A 19,143-nucleotide genomic window follows, 5' to 3' on the forward strand; every position below is an offset into this window, starting at 1 on the left:
GAGGTTTTCTGGGAGCACTTACTACTATAATTATCTGATCTCTTTACTTAGACCAAAGAATTAATCAGCACAAAACCTTTAGAATTGAAAAATTGTCTTTCTGTTTAATGAACAAAGAGCCCAGAAGCAGACAGCTAAAACAAGCTGGCCACGCTCATAAAGAAAGCCTGTGGCTTGTCCAGGGCTTTAACCATAATTACTTTCACACAGCCAGGATGAGAAAACAATTTCAAGTAGTGATATAAACTTTTTAAAAAGATTCTGCCAGGTTCTCACCCAGCTGGTAAATTTGGTTGACAGACAAAATTACAGTGAGCATATTGTTTGCATGCTGTTCAATCCACTAGCTCCCACGACTCTGCAACAAGGTATGTGAGAGTAAGACCAAACCCCGCAAATCAATACACCTTTAAAACACTGCATTTGAGGAATTTAAATGTTTTATGTTGTGACCTGCACTGCCTGTGCAATTTTACAAGAACTAATATGGACGAGACACAACTTAATGGAATGGGCAAAGGGCAGAATTTCTAGTGGCATAGCTCATTTGAGAAGCAAATGCACAGAAAGAGTGTGGAAAACAAGGTTCACACAAGGAACCTCGTTTTGCCTTTACAGATATTTATGCTATATTTAACTGATCTTGTGCATGAAACAATCTTAATTACAAAGGAGAGAAATTCCATAAACAAGGCTATTATGTCAATAACAACGTCTTTTTAAAGTAAGTCTCTAATTCAGTTATAAAGCTTGGAACTGTCTGGAGTTATAAAACCAAAAGTAATTACAAAGGAAAGTCTGCATCAGAATGTGGGCATTAGTGGAGTCAGGCCATGGCTCTAGGACAGCATTTACTCCAACACTTTCTTCCTTTTTGTACATAACTGATACAAGCTTCTTTATTTTCTCCGTTCCCCTACAGATGTCAGGAAGTTCAAGCAGCTAGTGGACGTTTGCAGAATGAATCATGGGACACAGACACCACTTTCCATTTTGACAAAAATAACTGCTATTCAGTTAACAAGATGATGCTGATCAAACGGGAGGATATAAAGAGTGAACTCCTGCAACTGTTGCCAAAAAGGCTCTGCCAGCCCAAGAAAGCTGTATGTGCTGACTTGGAGAACTCAAATTTCCCTCCCCCCCACCCCCAATCCTGTTCCTAAGAGATTATTACACAGTTTCATGTGCCCACTCACATACCTGAGGGGCTCAGCCTGTGGAATGGCTGCCAGCTTTGACCTGCAACTAGAGAAAATATTTGTTGCTGAAAGAGAAGAGAATAATTAAAATTTGAAAAAAGGCAGATATGTTTTATGGAACATGGAGTACTATAGGAGACAAGAAAAACAGCTTCCTCCAGTGCCTATTGCCAAAATTTCAAGAGACCAGACAACAACTTTAAAATTTCCAAGGGAACAGCCACTAAGTGAAAAATAGAATTAGGAAACTGCCTGTTTCAAAAGTAAGTCTGTAAGAAGTGCCAGCATTTTTCAGCATTTCCGTCATTTCCGAGTAGAACACTTAAGAGTTAAGTCATCTATCTACAAAAAAAAAAAAAAGGCAACCCACAGAAAAAGGCAAAATGAGGAAGAAAATCTCTGTGGTTAAGGAATATTCATTGTATTTCACGTTTAAATAAAAATCTCTGATCACACTTGCACACACTCATCCAAAGTTTATTTTTCTCTGTTTACAAATGTCTGCACTTTCTTACGCATCGGAGGCAGCAACAAACCAAGGATAGCTTTACTGCAGTCACCTTTCTATTCAACATGCAGCTAAACCTAAATATGCAAAAAAGTCAATACTCAGTGTTCTTCCCTAAAAAGGCAAGATAAGACTTTTCATGGTTTTTTTATTTAAATGAATTTTTTTATTTCCATGACTGAGTGAAAGACTTAGGCGAAAGGGAGTATCTCTATTCCTTATTATTCTTCACAGTTAGTTTTCTGATATATAGGTTATAACATGGCATTCATTAACAATTCATAGTGAATTACCATATTCAAGTAGCACAGCAAGTTTTTACTACCTACACAGGCAAAACACTGCACAACCCTTACTCGCTCCCTTTGCTTATAGTCCAAAAGGGATCAATGATGGAAAAGCTTGCATTTTATCGCCTAACGGGAAAGGAATTACAACAGGTACCCATTAGAAACACTAAGGAACCTTGAAAAGAAAACCATTTCATTAAATTTTTGCTGATCACTGTCAATGGAGAGCTGGGCAGGAAAATTAAGGACTGGAAAAGATGCGTGCTGGAGGCTGCCTTAGAATTCAAAAACCCCAAAGGGATGGTGGAGGAATGCCCCATTGCTTTGAACTTCTAGGTACATTTCAGGGTGATGCAGTTAAAAGACCCAAGTTGTCAGCTTTGTTTCAGAGGGCCTTGCACTAGAACTGCTGACAGCCGCTGAATGGAAGCAGAACTGCAGGGTATGCCTAGATGCACAGAGTGCATCACAGGGAGCCCAGCAGCAACAAAAACTAGGACAAATTAACAGAAAACTGATGAAGCACAAGGAGTTCAAGTCCCAGGAGACAAACAAGCCCTCCAACGTAGGTCAGGATTTCAGAAAAAGCACTATTGGTAATGTTTGACTCCCCTTATAGCAATGTCTTAGAGTTTCCATCTTGTTCTTACCATCTGCATCTTTTACAGATTACTTCAACAGAATCAGCTAATCATTGCAGTAGCTTAATAACTCATCTATTTTACAGGTAGGGAAGCAAAGGCAACTAAATGCCTGACCAAGTAACATAAGCTAGTAAGAATCTACAGTGCTCACTGATTTTAGTGCCCATATAGTAAGCCAGCAGTTCTGTGAAAGACACACATACCGTATCACATAGGCACCCAGAACCAGAGCATGAAAGTTTGGTGTTGGTGACTTAATCAAATCCAGAAAAAAAAAGGAGAATCTAAATTAAAGTTTAGCAATCCCTTGCTTCCAGACAGCTGGTTTGTTCATACATTTCTTTTTGCTGTTTAAACTTCTAAATCAACTTCTCACAATTGAGAAATTTAACCATGTAACTGAAATTTGAATTATGCACAGACCAAGATCCTCCCAGTATTAACCACAGTGTTACAGAATAACTATTAAGAAACAGGCAGTGGTATAATGCAAGCAAATTCCATTTTGAGATCCAGGTTCTGCTTTCAAGATTTCTTATGAAAATTATTTCCTTGGATATCTTGGTTAGTAATCACAATTACTTCAGATTTTAAACCCTCAGTCCAAATGTGGCACACAATAGACATTATAACTAAAGTCAATTATGAGTATTATCAAGCTCAGCAAAAACGGTCTCAGTATGTGGATCATGTTGCCTACGAGGCAGGTAAGGACAAACATCAGCACTTCATCAGCATGAACTCATCGTCCAGACAGGCAGAACTCTTTCCATCACAGAGGTGCACAGCACCACTCACTGTCATGTCAGCTGTACACACACACACACAGAAAGTGAATGCAAACTGCACCTCCCCTCAAGGCCCATAAGCTCAGCCTCCCAGAACAGCTCATTACACAAATGGAAGCCTCCCTTACCAAAAGGTGGAAGGCCTAAGTGCCAAAACCAGCGGGCACGGCTAATGAAGTGGGAGAGCAGCAGAAATAGGTGCTCAGCTTTCCAGGTCTTTACGAAAGCAAGTGATAATTTAAATTCTCCAGCAGATACTAGAATAGGAGTGTAATTAAGCAAGAGAACAGACTGCACGAAAATTAAGAAGTATCCTATGGAGTTTGTGACCTGTTTACCGTAAGTAAATAAATGAAAGCAAAACCACCCCCTGAGGTGACAGAGTTAGCATGAGGGACATTAGTGAACCTGTCACACGGAGAAGCACATAGAAACAACTGTCATTACAGAGCAAAAGAGGATAGGCTGGCCAAGCAACAGGGACTTGGGAAAGAAAGCAGATGCCAGAGAAGGAAAGGGGAAGATTAGGAAATCCAGGACAGCAGGGAAGTCACTCAGGGCACTGCCCAACACACACTGGCACACAGCAGCTGAAGGCCTTGAGCAAAAATGTAGCTGTTTGGGAATACGGAGAAACGAGAGGAACACACACAAGCCAGCTCAATTTTTTCTGCTCCACAGTGAATCACTCAGCAACTCTGCCTGCTCCTGTGGCAAGTGGAATACCACAATTCTGCATTCTTCGTTAGGATTAATTAGTTCACTTGTTGACAGTATCAAAAGAAAGGCTAAGCGCTGGCTCAGTCGAGGAAAGCGACATTTCCCTACTCCTGCAGGAGCCTGCTGGTGAAGGCATGCTCTCCAGGGGGAGCTGGGCCAGTCCCTGCCTGGGTTAACTGTCCTCTATCCTCTGATTTGAAGACAGACTCCAGAATCAGTCTTACTCATTTCAGTGCCATTAATATTCACTGTTATGAAAAAGAAATACGTTATTTTTTTCCTCTTCGATATTGCGTGTGATCTCATTGAAACCATGAAAACAACAGCCTAAGCATTTTGCCCTGTGTATCTCAGGGAGCTAGAAGCCTTCTACCAGCACGAAACTCTTACAGCAGTTACCATGGTGATACTGGTAATAGATACTTAAAGGCAGCTCACTCATCATCACATCTATTAGATATTAGGAGGCTTTAGTAAGAAAGCCACAAGAAGCTTGAAACCAGGGAACCTACCAGGCTTAGTGATGGTATAAGTGGACAAGAAATGTATGGAGAGGGATCTGCTTATACCAACGTTTAGCTGGACACAAAGGACTCCTGTTCAAATCTGAAATGGCACTGAAGCTCAAGAATAAGCTATTTTTAGTTAGTCATTTTAAAATTGGTTTGAAAGCCTCATTTCAATAGTAGTAGCTTTATAAATCCTTTCAGAGTAGTCATTGCCAGAAGTATAATAAAAAGCTGTGCTGCTGCTCACACCCCACCAGGCTGCTGGAAATTCCCAGGCCTGCCAACATCACCTGGAGGGGGTTCCTCCAACAGAGAAACACCAGTGGCGGCTGCAGAAAATGCTGCTCTCTGCACCCACCCCGCTGTCCTGACATCAGAGAACCATGAGCCCCATTCCTGCAATGCAGCCACAAATAGCCCTTGCCTCCCCACCTGGAGAGTTGGGCAGCCTAAGGAATAGTGTCACACTGCTTTTTAGACTTCATTATGCAGTGAGGCAACTTGAATCTGGATAAACATGAAGCTCACCAAGTTGAAGAGGTATCTTTGGTCATATAAATGTTAAATAATTATTTTTTTTATGTTCTAGCCTGTAGTGTTCCAGTCCACTGGAATGTAACGAAGAGAATCTGCAGAATCAGATCTCTAGATATGAAGCCACGTCACCAAGTTGGCTAAGCCTATTTAACAGTCATCAAACTGAGATTTCCTTTCTCTTTTTGCTGCATATTTCCATGACAACTTCCCTCCAGTATCAGCTTCTTTATATTGGAAAGGTCTCTCAAAAGAGAATTTAGGCTTCTATAGCAACAGCTGAAATCCCTGGGAGATGATGATGTCTGAAACTTTATACAGCTCTTTTTTTAGACCATGATTTACAACACAAGTGCATTTTGAACTTCATAAGTAAAAATAAAAGTATGTGTAACATTATGGAAATTGTGAAGAGGAGTAACTTGCTGAAGTGGGACAAAAAGAAACCACCTTACTTTCAAAAAGGACATGCACTTTGAGATATAAAATGTTAAAGAGAGCAGACAGGATCACACAATCATATTCAAAACCCACATCCTGCTCCTTCTGAGTTACAGAAGAGTCACAAGGAACAAGTCTGCTGATCCTAAAAGGAGATTTTATTGAAATATCTCTCTGCAGTCTATCTTACATTGACACACAAAAATAATTAGTGTCAGGATGCCTTTTCAGTTTTAACTCCCATATACCTGCCATTCAGCCACAATCTAACCTTCTTCCAGCACTTCAGCTGTTTGCCATCGTAGTGACAGCATTTACCAACATGGAAAGCCTTGCTACCTCAAAAGAAAAAAGCAACTGCACTCTCAAACAAATAAATTGGTTAAACTCACATAAGCCAAGGGAAGTACAGAATTAAAGCAACTTTCCTTCACTAAATTTAGGTATATTTCACCAAGCATTTTACTTCTTCAATGCCCTTTAAAAAAAACAAACACAAAACAAAAATAAAACCCAAAAGACACCCACCCACCCCCCATGCACAACCTAAATGAGGAAGAAAGCATCAGACTTAATATATAGATGGGAAGACTACAGAATGGAAACAGGAGGTATTGCTGCCAGAATCGGAGCTCAGCAGGCTCCAGCACGCTTCCTTTTGTAACCACTAGAAACCTCTTTGCTACACAAGAGACAAGGTCAGCAGCGTGACCAACTGCAAAGCAGCCATACTTTCTTCTGCTTGTGGTGTGACTGAAAGCTCTTCCCTTTTTTTGTGAAAATATCCATTAATTCATCTCCTCTTCCTCTCATTCCCCTAGCTCATCATAGTTCTGCTAAAGGGAAAAAGGTGCAGACAGGTAGACATGAGTGAAAAAATGGATTTAATCTGATTATTGTTGACTTCCACCTTCAGCCACTTCCTGCCCAGTTAGATAACTTCAGAAGACACTGAATCGAAGTTTTACAAGAAGAAGTTGAATGCTACGAAATTATTATTTTTTTTTTTAGATAGTAATGCCAGAAATGACAGCCAAAGCCTATTCAAAACCTGGGAGCTCTACAACTAAGACGCATATGCAAAAACAGGATTCAGACAAAATCCCATTATTTCCAAGGTTTATCTTTCTTGTCTGGAGGAGAATATTGAAGCATGGGATAAAGTCCGAGTCACTGTAAAGGTCAGGCGAAACACAATTATTTAATATCCAGTTGTGCTGCCCTCTGCTGAAACAGACGCTGAGCATTCCATCCACTGCAGGCTGTAGGAAAACTCATGACCATCTGCACCTAACGCTGGTACCACACAGGAAAGAGGCACACTCACACTGAACAAAAACGTTTCATCTGAGACTAGGCAAGGTTAAAAATAACCTCAGCTCTTATACTGGACTTAACAAGCCTAAGATGAAAGTGTTATTCCAGTGGCAGCATTCAGACAGTAAGAGCCTGGTAAAGGACCAGGATCAAAATCACTGGCTGCAAACATCTGCAATAACAAAGGTTCACAGGTTTATAAAAAAGAAACAGCAGAAAGTTTCATTTGAACAACTTATTTATCAAAGAGGTGTTGAACTTTCAAATGCTTTCGCCAAGCCTTAGTCCTCCATCCGATTTCAGTCACATGAAAAGTCTGTTCAGGCAGATGAGATTATTCAAATACTCAAGCACGTGTATTTTTTCATATGTAAAACACAGAACAGCATAAGCTGGGAAAGGAGAAAACTATTTAAATACCTAAGAGGAGAATACAACATACACATATTTATATGTGTAAATATTTATAAATAAGTCTAAGTATTTTATATAATTATATCTACAAAACGTTTATAGAATCATTATATTTACAAACAGTAACCCAGCATTTTCTCCAAAACGTGGGAACAGACAAAAGAAAGTCAAAACAACATTCCAGATATACACGTAAACTCTCAGTGCTCAGATTCCAAATCCAACCTATCTTTTCTCCCTTTATGCCTTTGGTAAATAGGCTTTGCAGTGTGACTTCAAGATCAGCCCAACTAGGTTATTTTGGATCAAGGAGAAGATTGAAATCTGAAGTTCAGTGCTCCTTAGGGAGATCAGCCTGCCAGCAACCTTCTCTACCTTGTAAAAATACTGTTTCAGTAGATTTTAACAGGATGCTTTTCACTATTTCTGACCTTAAAAAAAAAAAAAGAAAGAAAGAAAGAAAGAAAGGAAAGCAAATAACAAACAAAAAAACTGGAAAGGGAGCACTGGGCTGGTGGACCCTGTTGGTCCTGCCAGTAGAGGGCAGTGGAAATTAAGAGGAAAGTTGTTGAAAAGGAACTTGATATAATGAAATATTTGAAGCGGTAAAACCATCAAGTTAAATCGTTATTTGAACCTAGCTATCCAGTCCTAAACGAAGACATAAGTCAAAAGTGCAAAGGATAACAAAAAGAAAGAAAATTTATTACTCTGGGATCCCTAATGAGTTGCGTTTCAGAGTGTCCAGAATGTTTCAGACTTAAATGCATTCTTTAACTGAAAACTATTTAAAAGATTTAATAATTCTTTTTATTTAGATACACTACTTTGAAGCATTCCATTGAAACTATCACAGCTATTACTCAGGGGTTTAAAAACCTGTCAGTAACTTTTGTAATTCAAATAGAAAACATCCACAAAGTCAAGAAAGCTATTTTTAAGACATACCTATCTTCACTTGTGCTGATCTGAACACATGTTCTCATCCACAAGAACAAGAAAGTAAAACAGGCTCAGCAAAATGCAACACGAGCAAATCACGCAGAAGATTTTTAACGCGCACAGCACCTTATTTACCAAAACACCACCAAACACAACATTTCCCACCTCGCTACCTAACAGGACAAGCTTCCAAGTGCCAAGGTTTCCATATGATTTGACATGACCTAAGTTTGCATTTTGCGATGGTGAGGCAAATCTTGATTATTCTCTAAGTCCTTTTGAGATGCTGAAGTCCTGAAGCCAAATTACCGCTTTACAGCGGAGGCTGCCGCGGTTTCCTCAGAAAGGCTACCCGCGGTGGCCCGATGCTCTGGCGTTTTCACCGAGCCTGTGGAAAACCTGGGAGAGCGGAGACACCTTTCCAGAGCTCAGGCGCGGAGCCCTCCGGCCGAGGGGCCGCCAGCCGCCTCAGCTCACCTCAGCGGGCGCTTGGCGGCTGCGGAGGGAAACCGCCGCCTGCCCGGGCTCCCGCCCGCCGGTGCAGCCGGCGGCGCCTCAGGTGAACCGCAGCGCCGAGCCCCCTCCGCGGGCCCCGGGCCCCGGCAACGGCTTCGGCGCCCACCCCGGGCTCCGCCGGGACCCGCCGCCTTCACTGGGGGGCTGCCCGCGTCCCGCCCGCCGGAGCGAATGCGCGGGAGGGGCTGCAACCGCCCGCCCCGCCGCGGGACCTGTTGCCCCCAGACAGCGGCGCCGCCAGAAGTCAGTCAGGGGGCGAACGGCGGGGGGACGGCGCGAACGCCGCGGCACCTCAGAGCTTCCCGCCCCCGCCCCGCACCTCAGCCAGGGCACGGGACCCGCTCCCGCACTGCGGCACCTCAGCTCTCAGCCAGGCTGCGGCTGCCCCGGGCGAGGCCGCCGGCCTGCCCCACCGCAACCGGAGCCCGAGCCCCGCTCACCTGCCGCCGCCGCCGCCGCTCTCGAAGATGCTCCAGCAGCCGGAGCCCTCACCTCACCTGCAGCGGAGGCACCGGCCGCCAGGGGGCTGGCGCGCAGCGCGCCGGGAAATGTAGTCCCCCGCCGCCCCGGGGACTGCCAATCCCGTGAGACGCCGTGCCCACTCCCCGCCGCGCGGAGCCTGCCGGGAGTTGTAGTTCTCTGTGAGGTGCTGCCGCGGGGCACGCCGGAATATGTAGTCGTAGCGCGGCGAAGCGCGGCGGGCGCCGCCGCTCAGTGGGACTACAGCTCCCGTGAGACCCCGCGGCTACTGGGACCCGCGTTACCGGCGCCTCGAGCGGGCCGCGCCGCGGGGCCGGCCGGGCGGCGGGTGTGTGAGGCCCAGTCATGGTGGCGGTGCCGCCGTCCTCCGCTGCGGGCGGCCCGGAGCCTCCCCCGCCGCCGCTGCAGTACAGCCTGCTGCTGCAGCACCTGGTGGGCGAGCAGCGGCGGCCCCGCGCCTGGGACCCGGCTGCCCTCGGCGGCATCCCCAGCCCGCCCAAGAGCGAGGAGCAGAAGATGGTGGAGCGGGCCATGGAGAGCTGCGCCTTCAAGGCGGCGCTGGCCTGCGTGGGAGGTGCGGCGGGGGCGGCTGAGGGAGCCGGGGGAGGCTGGAGGGTCCGGGCGCTGAGGGGAAGCGGTGGCGGGGCAGCCGGCAGTGGAGGCCGTTAGGGAGCGGGGGGGTGGGGGGGGTGGGGGTGGGGGGGGCTGTCCTGTGGCGTCGGGAGAGGGGCGGATGGAGAAGCGGCTGCAGCACAGGGACCCCCGGGTTTAATTTTCCTGCCTCTGAGCCTCTTTCAGCGTCTGGCCCAGGTTCCAGAGCGGGATCTCTGCCTGCCTTGCAAAGGCAGAGGTGCTCCCAGCCTTTCCTCAGCACAGCACAGGCTGTCAGTGAGGATAGTGTCACCAACAGCGTCTGTGATACCAAGAGACGGACCGTCGTGCGGGCCCTTCCGTGTGGCAGCACTGACAGACAGTGGGAGCAGAGGTGTTCTGGTGGCTGTGGGGAATGTGCTGCTCAAATCCAGCCAAGGTTCATTGTATACTCTGTCTTTTACAGGATTTGTTCTGGGAGGTGCATTTGGTGTCTTCACAGCTGGCATTGACACTAACGTTGGGTTTGATCCCAAGGATCCCTATCGCACACCAACTGCAAAAGAGGTCCTCAAAGATATGGGGCAGCGAGGCATATCCTATGCAAAGAACTTTGCCATTGTGGGTGCCATGTTCTCCTGCACTGAATGTGTGGTAGAATCTGTGAGTAATAACTTCTTAGGCATTAAGAAATGTTTTCTTGTATACTTAATAATCTCTTTTACTAGATCCAAATAAGCACGTATATGCCCTTTATAAATGGGCAGAGGAATAGTTTGTTCTGTCTCTTGGCCATCAAAGCTTTTCAGCTTTGAGACACCTGTCTTCAGACCTACTGGTTGCCAACACGATGAGCAGAGGTGTATGCAATAGCAAAGTCCTTCTTGGTTCAAGTCCTGAATGTATTGCCAAGTATAGGCATTTTTAAAACCCCAGGTACAAGTACTTGTTGCTACTTTAAAACATCAAACTGTGAGTTGCAACATGGTAATTTGAGCCTTTAAGAATTCCATAAGCAGAAAGCGATCCTTTGATGGAAGTTCTTAAGTAACAGGCCTATTTTCATCTTGCCCCTACAGCAAGAAGTGACCTTGTGCAGCTTAGTAGTAAATCTACCATTCATTTTCTTAAATAGGAAAATTAGCCTGTTACGAATTTGAGTACTGCCTTTTAATTGAAAGACACTATTATTTCTTAACTCATCTAGGAGAAGAGTGTTTCTGCTTGCACAATGGAGCAGAACAAGGAGTTCTCTGCACTGGTGAAAAAACAGCGTGCTCTGGCTATAGAAATATAGTACATCTTTGTCAGCAGGGTGCTGTGAACCAGGCTTGGTGTTGCACTCATTTAGTTACAGTGCCTTTATAATCTCTGAGGTGGTGCTAGTGCACAGTGCTGTGTTTTGGGGGCTGTATGGGCTCACCTAAGAATCTTTGCTGTAACACTGCATTGCACCATATGGATTTGTCTTGCCTCTCCCGGTGACCTGTTCCTTCCTCTTCTCCTGGCCCTGCAAGTCTCATGTTTGAGAGTGCAGGGGGCCATCTGCTGAGAATAGAGGGAAAAACATCCTCAGCTGAGAAGGGGCTGGAAGATCATTCAGTCTTTTTTGGTATTAGTACAAATACTGAGTGTTTATTCTGTATTTACTTGTTGACTCTGATTTTTAATTCCATAGTATCGTGGAAAGTCAGACTGGAAGAATAGTGTTATTAGTGGCTGCATCACAGGAGGAGCAATTGGCTTCAGAGGTTGGTAGTGCCTGCTATGAGCTATTTCTGTGATAAGATTCTTAATTTGGTTACGCAGCATGTGGTGTTTTTAATGGAACACATGCTACAAATCTCTTTGCACGGGGTTATGGTGACATCAATATGAGAGTGCACTCCAGACTCGCAGAACTGTTCTTGCTATTGCTTTCCTGTCAGCTTGAAAGATATGTGTGGGTAGGAAAGGCTTGGTCATACAGGACAGTGAGATTGGAGGGAAATTAACAGAACTGACTTGAAAGAAAAATCAGGAAATGGTGTTAGCTATCCACACTCTTCTATGGTGTTATGGGGAGGGAGCCAAAAATACATACTGAGCAACTCTCTGAAACTACAGCACTTGCGTTAACAGAGCTCTACTTATATGTACTATTTCACTGGCAGTAACTCTGTTAATTTACACACTGTGTAAAATGCTTTCCTCCTTCCTCATGTATCAATTCAAACAGACAATTCTATTCAGCTGTAAAAGAGCTGGAGCACTGGGATTGTAGTCCAGCAGGCATAAGTGGGGACTTTGGGAAGCCTTGAGTGCTAACGACATCTGGAGAAAGCCCCAAGTAAGAAGAGATCTGCTCTGCACATGAGAAATATCAAACTTCTTTCACTTCTTCTTAAGAAAAAAAACTGTCCACAGAGCAGAAAAGAAAAGAAAGGGCTCTTGAAAGTGCTTCTAATTGAGCTTGTCGAGTTGTGTCTGTCCTGGACCTAACCCTCTTAGAGCTTTCAAAGCAGTAGCTGCTCTTGCTATCCCTCCCTAGTCCAACAGCAAAGCATCTTGCAGTGCTCAGATCAGAGCACACTGAAGTCAGCAGTGGCCACTGGTGTTTTCTTTTCTGTCCCTTGCGGGGAGACCTAGCGATGCAGTGCCCAGCCAGTGTGCCATGCTAGTCCAGCTGTGGTACTTTTCAGTCCAGTGTGTGCCAGGTTGCCCCCATCACCCTGGGCAGTGGTAGTGCCAGTGTTCCCTGGTAGCGGACTGCCAGGTTCCTGCAGGTGTAAGCTCTTCAAGCCAGCACAGCATATGCTAGTTACTGGGAAGAAAAATATCTTTCCTATTTTGTCTCATTCTTTCCCACTCTTATTGCATTGCAGCTGGTTTGAAGGCAGGGGTCATCGGCTGTGGTGGATTTGCCGCTTTCTCCGCTGCAATTGATTACTATCTACGGTAACAGCAGGATCCTGTGGGAGCAAGTTTCCCTTTTGTTCCAACACTGCTGCATCACAGCAGAAGAACCATCAGGCTTACCTTTCTACTGCCTTTGGAGTCCTGATCAGTGCAAGCTGGATGGTGTTGGCCACTTTTCCCGAATGACTAACAATACTCTGGCTCTGAGCCCCAGCATGCTGCTTCAGGCAGACTTGCAGGAGTATGCGAGGATGGAGCCAGGCGCAGTGAGCAGTATCTCCAGGACGGATCAGCTGACTCTCAGTTTCCAGGAAACAAGCCTGGACCTGGAGCTTTTTCGATCCTTTGTGTCTGATTTTGATTAAGTCTGTTGCTAGCATCAAAAGAGGCCAGAGGACAATCTTCAAAAAGAAACTCAGTGATTTAGGTTACCGTGTATTTGAATGTGCTGCAAGTGTTTTAACAGTTACCAGTTTGCAGCTTGCTACTCTGTTGGGGAGAGGTAAGACCCTGTGGAGAAATAAGTTTGTTCCAGGCTTTTCTTAAAATACCAGCTGAAGACAAACCACCATCTGTACAACTTGTCTTATTTCAAGTACAGAGATGAGAGCCAGCTTTCTATACCATGTCTTAAAGGGAAAAGCAAAAAGGAATCTTTAGCCTTAGAACCGTGTGGTTACTGGCAGATGAACAAAACAGTTTAAGGGGAAAAAAAGAGGTTGTTGCAGAAGTATAATCCTCTGTAGCCGCTTGGCTAGCCTGATTTAACCTCTCTGTGGGAGTACCAATAATCTTGCTACTGCTTTAACTGCCACAGGCTCACACTATTAGTTCCAGCAGTTTGATAGTGAGACTAGAAAGCAGAGTCGTAAGAGTAAAACACTGTTAGACAACTGGGCTTCGCTTAGCACAGTCTGTTTCCCATCACGTCCCTGTACCACCTTTGAGCACCCCAGTGCTACACTGGGGGACATGAAGTGTTTTTTCTGCATTAACTTTGGTACTGAAGTCAAAACATCTGTTCATTAGCTCAAGGAGTTGCTCCTTTTTTGATTTGCATTAAAATTAGCCCTCTCGCATTTCTAACCAAGCTCTGTTCTCAGACCTCAGGGGGTAAGTTTTCTACTCAGGATAGTTTAGGCTGATTGTAACTTTCATTGAGCCACTTCATAAGGGCAAACACCCACCCTCATCTTTCTGAGGCAGTGGGATTTCTGGTTCAGTGCAGACACCTGATAGGGGTTCTCTCACCCACTACCTCTCCTTTGCATCCACAGTTTGACATCCCAGAATGGTGACAGACCTTGCTTACCTGGAAGAGCAACACTAGCAGGGTGGTTTGGCTGGTACAGTGGTCAGCGGTCGGTTCGGAGGCATATCGTCTCCCGTTCCCACATGGGAAGAAGTGGGGAGACAGCACCATGTGATCTATCAGATGAGGTTTCCAGATCGCCTGATGTCCCTTGCTGTGCCTGTTCAGTATCCTCAGGCCAGAAGCTGTGCAAGTCAGCTGAATTTTAAGCTTGAGTAATTCTGGGCTGATTAAACAGGCTGGCTCCAGACTGTCCAGGTTTTTTTTCCCTCCAGAATGTACTGAAATGCAAGGATGTAGCCCAAACCATAAGATGTCTCTTAAAAGATTGCCTGGCACAATGCCTGTGCTTATACCACTGGCTTAAAGTGCAGCTAGCAAGATTTCCACGACAGAAAGAGAAGCAGCTGTGATGCCAAGGTGATCAGTTAGTGCGAACAGCAGCACTACAGGGCTCCTTTTGTGCAAATGTTGGGGCTTTGCATTTTTATTAACATTTTTTTTTCTCCTCACATGTTTTACAGCGATTTAAAGTTCATAATCTACAGAAATTGAAACAGAACACAAACAAAAATATATCCTTAACAACTTTTGAAAGTCAAATATTAATTAACAGTTCTATTCTACCTGTAGCTGCAAGAGTCCACCCCCCCCTCTTTTTCTTCATGTAGGGACAAGCAAAAGCCAGTCAATGGGGACGGCCGCAGCCCGTTGTGCCGGGCCTGTGTGGACCAGGCCTCCAGCCACTGTCATGGGGGGCGGGGGGGGGGCGGGAATTTGGCTGTACAGAGTCTCCATCTGGAATGACAGTATCATGGACAGAGACTTGGACACATGTAACAAATCAGACACACACAGGGATCCATTGTGCAGTCAGATCTAAAACTCGGCCTCCTTACTGGGTCCAGGGCCAAGACAGACGCCTGGTTATTTTCTGCAATGCTGTTTCCCTTCTGTTTAGCTGGTAGTCAAGAGGAGCAGGGTCTGGAGTGTGAGCCCTTCGGAGGGGGACTGACAGACCTCCCCTCCTTTAGTTGCTTTGCTGGTGCAGGGCCGGCAGGTGCTGCCTTCCCCAGGGAGGTGGGCTCAGGACATACCTGGTGCCTCAGTGGCAGGCGGCTGGGCTCTACCTGGAACAGTCTGTTAGTCAGGAGGGTAAAGGCAACGCCACTGTGAGCAGGGATACGCTTGGTCACTTGTCATCCATCTCCATTTGGCACAGGAGAGCACAGGGCCAACACAATCGGGGAGGGGGGGCTTTTCCCAGGAGAACACAAGACTCGGCTCACAGAGCGAAAGGTTTTGTGCCCCAACAGGTAACTGCACCTACCTGTGAGTGTGGGAAGGTGGGGGACATACTGGGAGCCAGGCACTCGGGCAGCTGGAGCACAGCCTGGCAGTAAGCACAGGTATGCAGCCATCCTGCCTTGGGATGTGGCGTGACGACTCCAGCCATCAGCTCTGGGGAGTCAAGAACTGGAGCCACTAACTACAACAGCCCTGAGCTGGCTGGGCATGGCTAGCCCAGCAGCAGCTGCTTTGTGAGAAAGAAAGCGAAGCACTTCTGCCTTTGGTAGCGAGGGCCACAAAGGCTTTACTCCTCCCACCCCTCCGCACTGGTTTCCAGGCTGGGTGACTATCCAGCTGCCACAGAGCACTTGCCTCCAGCAACCTGGCTGGCGCTGAGGCAGGACCATGCGCTGCCTTTGGGGAAGGCCAAGGAGGGAGACAAAAACCTCTCCGTTCCCGTGGCCATGGCAGGAACGCTGGTGCCCTGGCAAGCTCTGCCGCAGAGTGCAGCCAGCGTCGGCAATCCTTGCGGCAGTGCTGGGCTGGCAGGGGCATGCACGCCTTGCTACGGCAGAGATACTGGTGTAAGGAAATGGCAGGGACCCCATTCCCCGCACTGCTAGGGCTTGTTGGGGAAATTGTGGGATCCACACGCCCTGATGGGACCCCATTGGTGCCAGAGCACAGACCTGGGGTCAGCCCCTGGCAGAAGCAGCAGATCTGCCCAGCTGGCTGTCCCTCAAGCCTGCCACGGATGGAGACCAGCATAGCACCCCTCGCTCCAGCTCTGTGTGATGGGTTACCCCAAAACGCTACTTGGAGGCGAGATACAGCGAGGGACGTAACCGCCACGCTACACGCGCACAGGCAAAGCACAGGATAAGGGCTGTAGAGAGGACTGGCCTGAAAGCATCCAGAAGAGACGTGACGAGGAGGAAGCAGCACCCCGTTCCTCTGCTCTCACGGTCGCAGGTTTGCTCGGGCCAGAGCGGGATCCAGGCACAGGGTCCAACACTTGCGCAGGCAGCAAGCCAAAGCAGAGCTGGTCATCACCGTCACCAGGGAGGGAAGCCCGCAAGCTCCCAGCCTCTGGAGCGAGCCAGTGCTGCACATGCAGGCATGGGGCAGGGGAGCTGGGCAGCGAAACAGGCACTCGTGGGATGCTGCAGGCTTCGAGCTGGGCGAGACAAGGTGTGCCTGGTAGGAGTGAGCCGGCACAAAGGAGTCCAGGAGAAAATGAGCCAAGGAGGAAGCCTGCGTCCGCAGCCCTTGTCAGTCACTACCTCTTCCGTTGAACAAATATACATAAAAACAATTCTTGAACACAAGAAGGTACATAAGACACGACTACTTTACAGAGAGGCACGGCGCCTGGGGTGGGACCGGGCCACAGGTACACGATTGTACAGGAGCTGTGGGCAGCACCGTCCTAGGTCCAGGCCGGTCTCCCTGGGGGGCTGTGATCCAGTCCGTGTTCCCCAGCAGGGAGCTGGGAGTGTTTGCAGCTGGTGCCTTCTGCCTGCAGGCTACACGTCCGTGGAGAAGTAAAGTGTGTTGCGTTTCAGCTCAGTGAAGGAGATGGGAGGATGCTGCAAGTAGTAGAGAAGGACCTGGACCTGTAGCAGGCAAATGGGGGGTGTTAGGCCAGAAAGGGGCAGAGCTGCCATCTCCCAGCTTGTCCCTGTGCAGCCACATCCAGCAGAGAGTGACAGATCCACCCAGGCAGGCAGGTAAACCCCCCTGCTCCCCACCCCAGGGGTGCTGGTGTGGGCTGCGGCCCCGCGCTGCCGGCACAGCTCTTACCTGGGCCATCACGTCGTGGGACCAGATGTCGGAGGCCAGCGTGAGGTGTCCCTTGCTCTCCCCCTCTGAAGGTCTCAGCAGTGTCGGCCCAAAGACCGTGGCCAGGTTGTGGAGAGACATTTTGTTGATAGGCTCCTTTTCAGCTACCCTGCCGGGGTACGGGGAGAGAGGGAGTGTGAGCCCCCAGCGCTGTTCTCCCAGAGCGGGGCAACCACAGGGCGATGTGGGGGGACAAGTGCTGGCCTCCCTTCTCCCAAAAACCCAGCGGGGCACCTCCGCCTTGCCACTGCCCTTCATGGCCCCCGGCAAACCCAGGTGCAGGGCAGGGAGCTCTGCCCCCTTCCCGGCCTCTGCTGAGCCGCTGGGCCTGGCCGGGAGCCCTGGGTGTGATGTGGCAGCGACCAAGCCCTTGCTCGCTTATGTGCTGTGGGGCCCCCACCTTTCCCAAGCCCCCGCAGGGTATGGGGAGCTCCCCGCGGCTCCCCCGAGCCCGCCGACCCCCTGGGACCCCAGCCAGCCTGCATGGAGGGAACCAGGGCCACAACATTGCCATGTTAGGAGGCAGCCGTGCTCCCCGGCACAGCCTGCGCCATTGAGCTCTGGCCAGGGGAGCAGATGTGGGAACTGGCTGTGCCCGGTTCTCAGGATGGAAATGGATTTTTCTTTCCCCACCCCCCAGCATCAATCACTTTTTCTGTTTGGTTTTAGCCAAACCAGAGGGGAAAAAAAAAAATATTTGTGATGCAAGTAACATGAGCCGTGAGCCTCTAGCCCTAAACTCATGGCCAGCTCTGGCCAGGCGCCATGTGCTACACCACCACCCTGCCCAGCCCCCTGCCCTCCAGGGGCTTCAGGCCCCCAGCGAGCCCCAGAACTGCCCAGCCCCTTGGGGTTCAGATGGGCTTCATTGGGGCCAAGGTAAAGCCTGGCAAGCCACGCGTTGCTGCGCTGGCCCCAGGACAAGCAACACAGGGCATCACCTGCAGCTCTGGGACATGCCCGCAGAGCTGGTGGTCTCTGGGTCTTGGCCACCTGCTGCAGACACGTTACAGGGATTACTGCCCTGGCTTTGCCGGGGCTGGCCTGGTGGGAAGGGCCACAGCACTGTTTTTGTGCTAAGAGGGACACTGCACGGTTCCCGCTTGACTCCCTGTCCTGTGCCGAGGCCAGCTGCTCCCTGTGGAGCGCTTGCCCAACCAGCTGCACGCGGGCTGTGGCAGCCAGGAGCTGCACCTTGCCAGAGGACGTTTGTTCCCTGCAGAGCTGTCCTGCACCGACAGCCATGCGCTGCACAGTCCCGCTGGCACTGTGACCGGTGGCCCTGGGCTACAGCAGGCTGCTCTGTGAGGCAGAGTGGCTCCAGGTTCCCTCCAGCATCCTATGGGACTCGTAGAGAGCAGCCATGGGAAGCCAACACCAACATCAGCCAAAGGGACTCATGGCGTGCTGGGTCCCAGCCTGAACAGGCTGCAGCCTGGCCAGGACCTCAGGGAGCCCAGGAGACAGGGAAGCTGGGACACACCTGGGGCTGCACCCTCTTGGAGGGGCTGGGAGAGCAAAGGGCCACTCTGCCACCTGCCCCACACCAAGCTGCTGGCCCCAGCTGCTACCCGCAGCCCTGCTCTGCACCAGCACAGCATCATCTGCCTCCAGTTCAGGATCAGCCCACAGCCGCACAGGCACCACAGGAATCAGACCACGGCTCCAGCTCCACTCACGTCCCATGCCCAAGGCCAAGCGGCGAGACAGACCAGTCCCACAGCTCCCGCCTGCCCTGACAGCTCCCCCGGGAGCCGTGAACCCAGCTGTTACCTTTTCAAGTGCTCCAGCAGGAAGAGGAAGGTGATGAGGTTGGGGTCAGGCAGCGAGCGGAGAAGGTGCATCATGCAGTTCTCCTTGGCAGCAGGATCCGAGAGGGCTGAAGACAAGGAGGGAGAGGGCTCA

The 19,143-nt window shown here is 48.7% G+C and overlaps 2 protein-coding genes across 5 annotated transcripts in view; one reads left to right on the forward strand and one right to left on the reverse strand.

Annotated features, from left to right (window-relative positions):
• Positions 1 to 9,571: 9,571 nt before the first annotated feature.
• TIMM22 (translocase of inner mitochondrial membrane 22) lies at positions 9,572 to 13,363 on the forward strand. The gene is made up of 4 exons (XM_056341767.1): positions 9,572 to 9,879; positions 10,363 to 10,559; positions 11,575 to 11,647; positions 12,761 to 13,363. The coding sequence occupies exons 1-4, from the start codon at positions 9,651 to 9,653 to the stop codon at positions 12,835 to 12,837; spliced, it is 576 nt and encodes a 191-aa protein (XP_056197742.1). The 5' UTR covers positions 9,572 to 9,650; the 3' UTR covers positions 12,838 to 13,363.
• Positions 13,364 to 14,561: 1,198 nt separating this feature from the next.
• Positions 14,562 to 19,143, reverse strand: part of ABR (ABR activator of RhoGEF and GTPase) — a 41,262-nt gene continuing 36,680 nt past the window's right edge. For all 4 annotated transcript variants that reach the window (XM_056341738.1, XM_056341745.1, XM_056341750.1 and 1 more), the window contains 3 exons: positions 19,012 to 19,117; positions 17,200 to 17,347; positions 14,562 to 17,012 (listed from right to left, as the gene is read on the reverse strand). In XM_056341738.1, coding sequence (XP_056197713.1) covers positions 16,923 to 17,012; positions 17,200 to 17,347; positions 19,012 to 19,117 — 344 coding nt within the window. In that variant the 3' untranslated portion in view covers positions 14,562 to 16,922. The remainder of the gene's footprint in view (positions 17,013 to 17,199; positions 17,348 to 19,011; positions 19,118 to 19,143) is intronic.

The sequence above is a fragment of the Falco biarmicus genome, chromosome 1, assembly GCF_023638135.1.
Source record: "Falco biarmicus isolate bFalBia1 chromosome 1, bFalBia1.pri, whole genome shotgun sequence".
NCBI classification, from domain to species: Eukaryota; Metazoa; Chordata; class Aves; order Falconiformes; family Falconidae; genus Falco; species Falco biarmicus.

Coding starts and splice junctions, on each gene's coding strand:
- TIMM22 (XM_056341767.1), top strand. CDS start 9,651: ATGGTGGCGGTGCCGCCGTCCTCCGCTGCGGGCGGCCCGGAGCCTCCC. Junction 9,880..10,362: donor GGCGCTGGCCTGCGTGGGAG/GTGCGGCGGGGG, acceptor TGTCTTTTACAG/GATTTGTTCTGGGAGGTGCA. Junction 10,560..11,574: donor CTGAATGTGTGGTAGAATCT/GTGAGTAATAAC, acceptor TTAATTCCATAG/TATCGTGGAAAGTCAGACTG.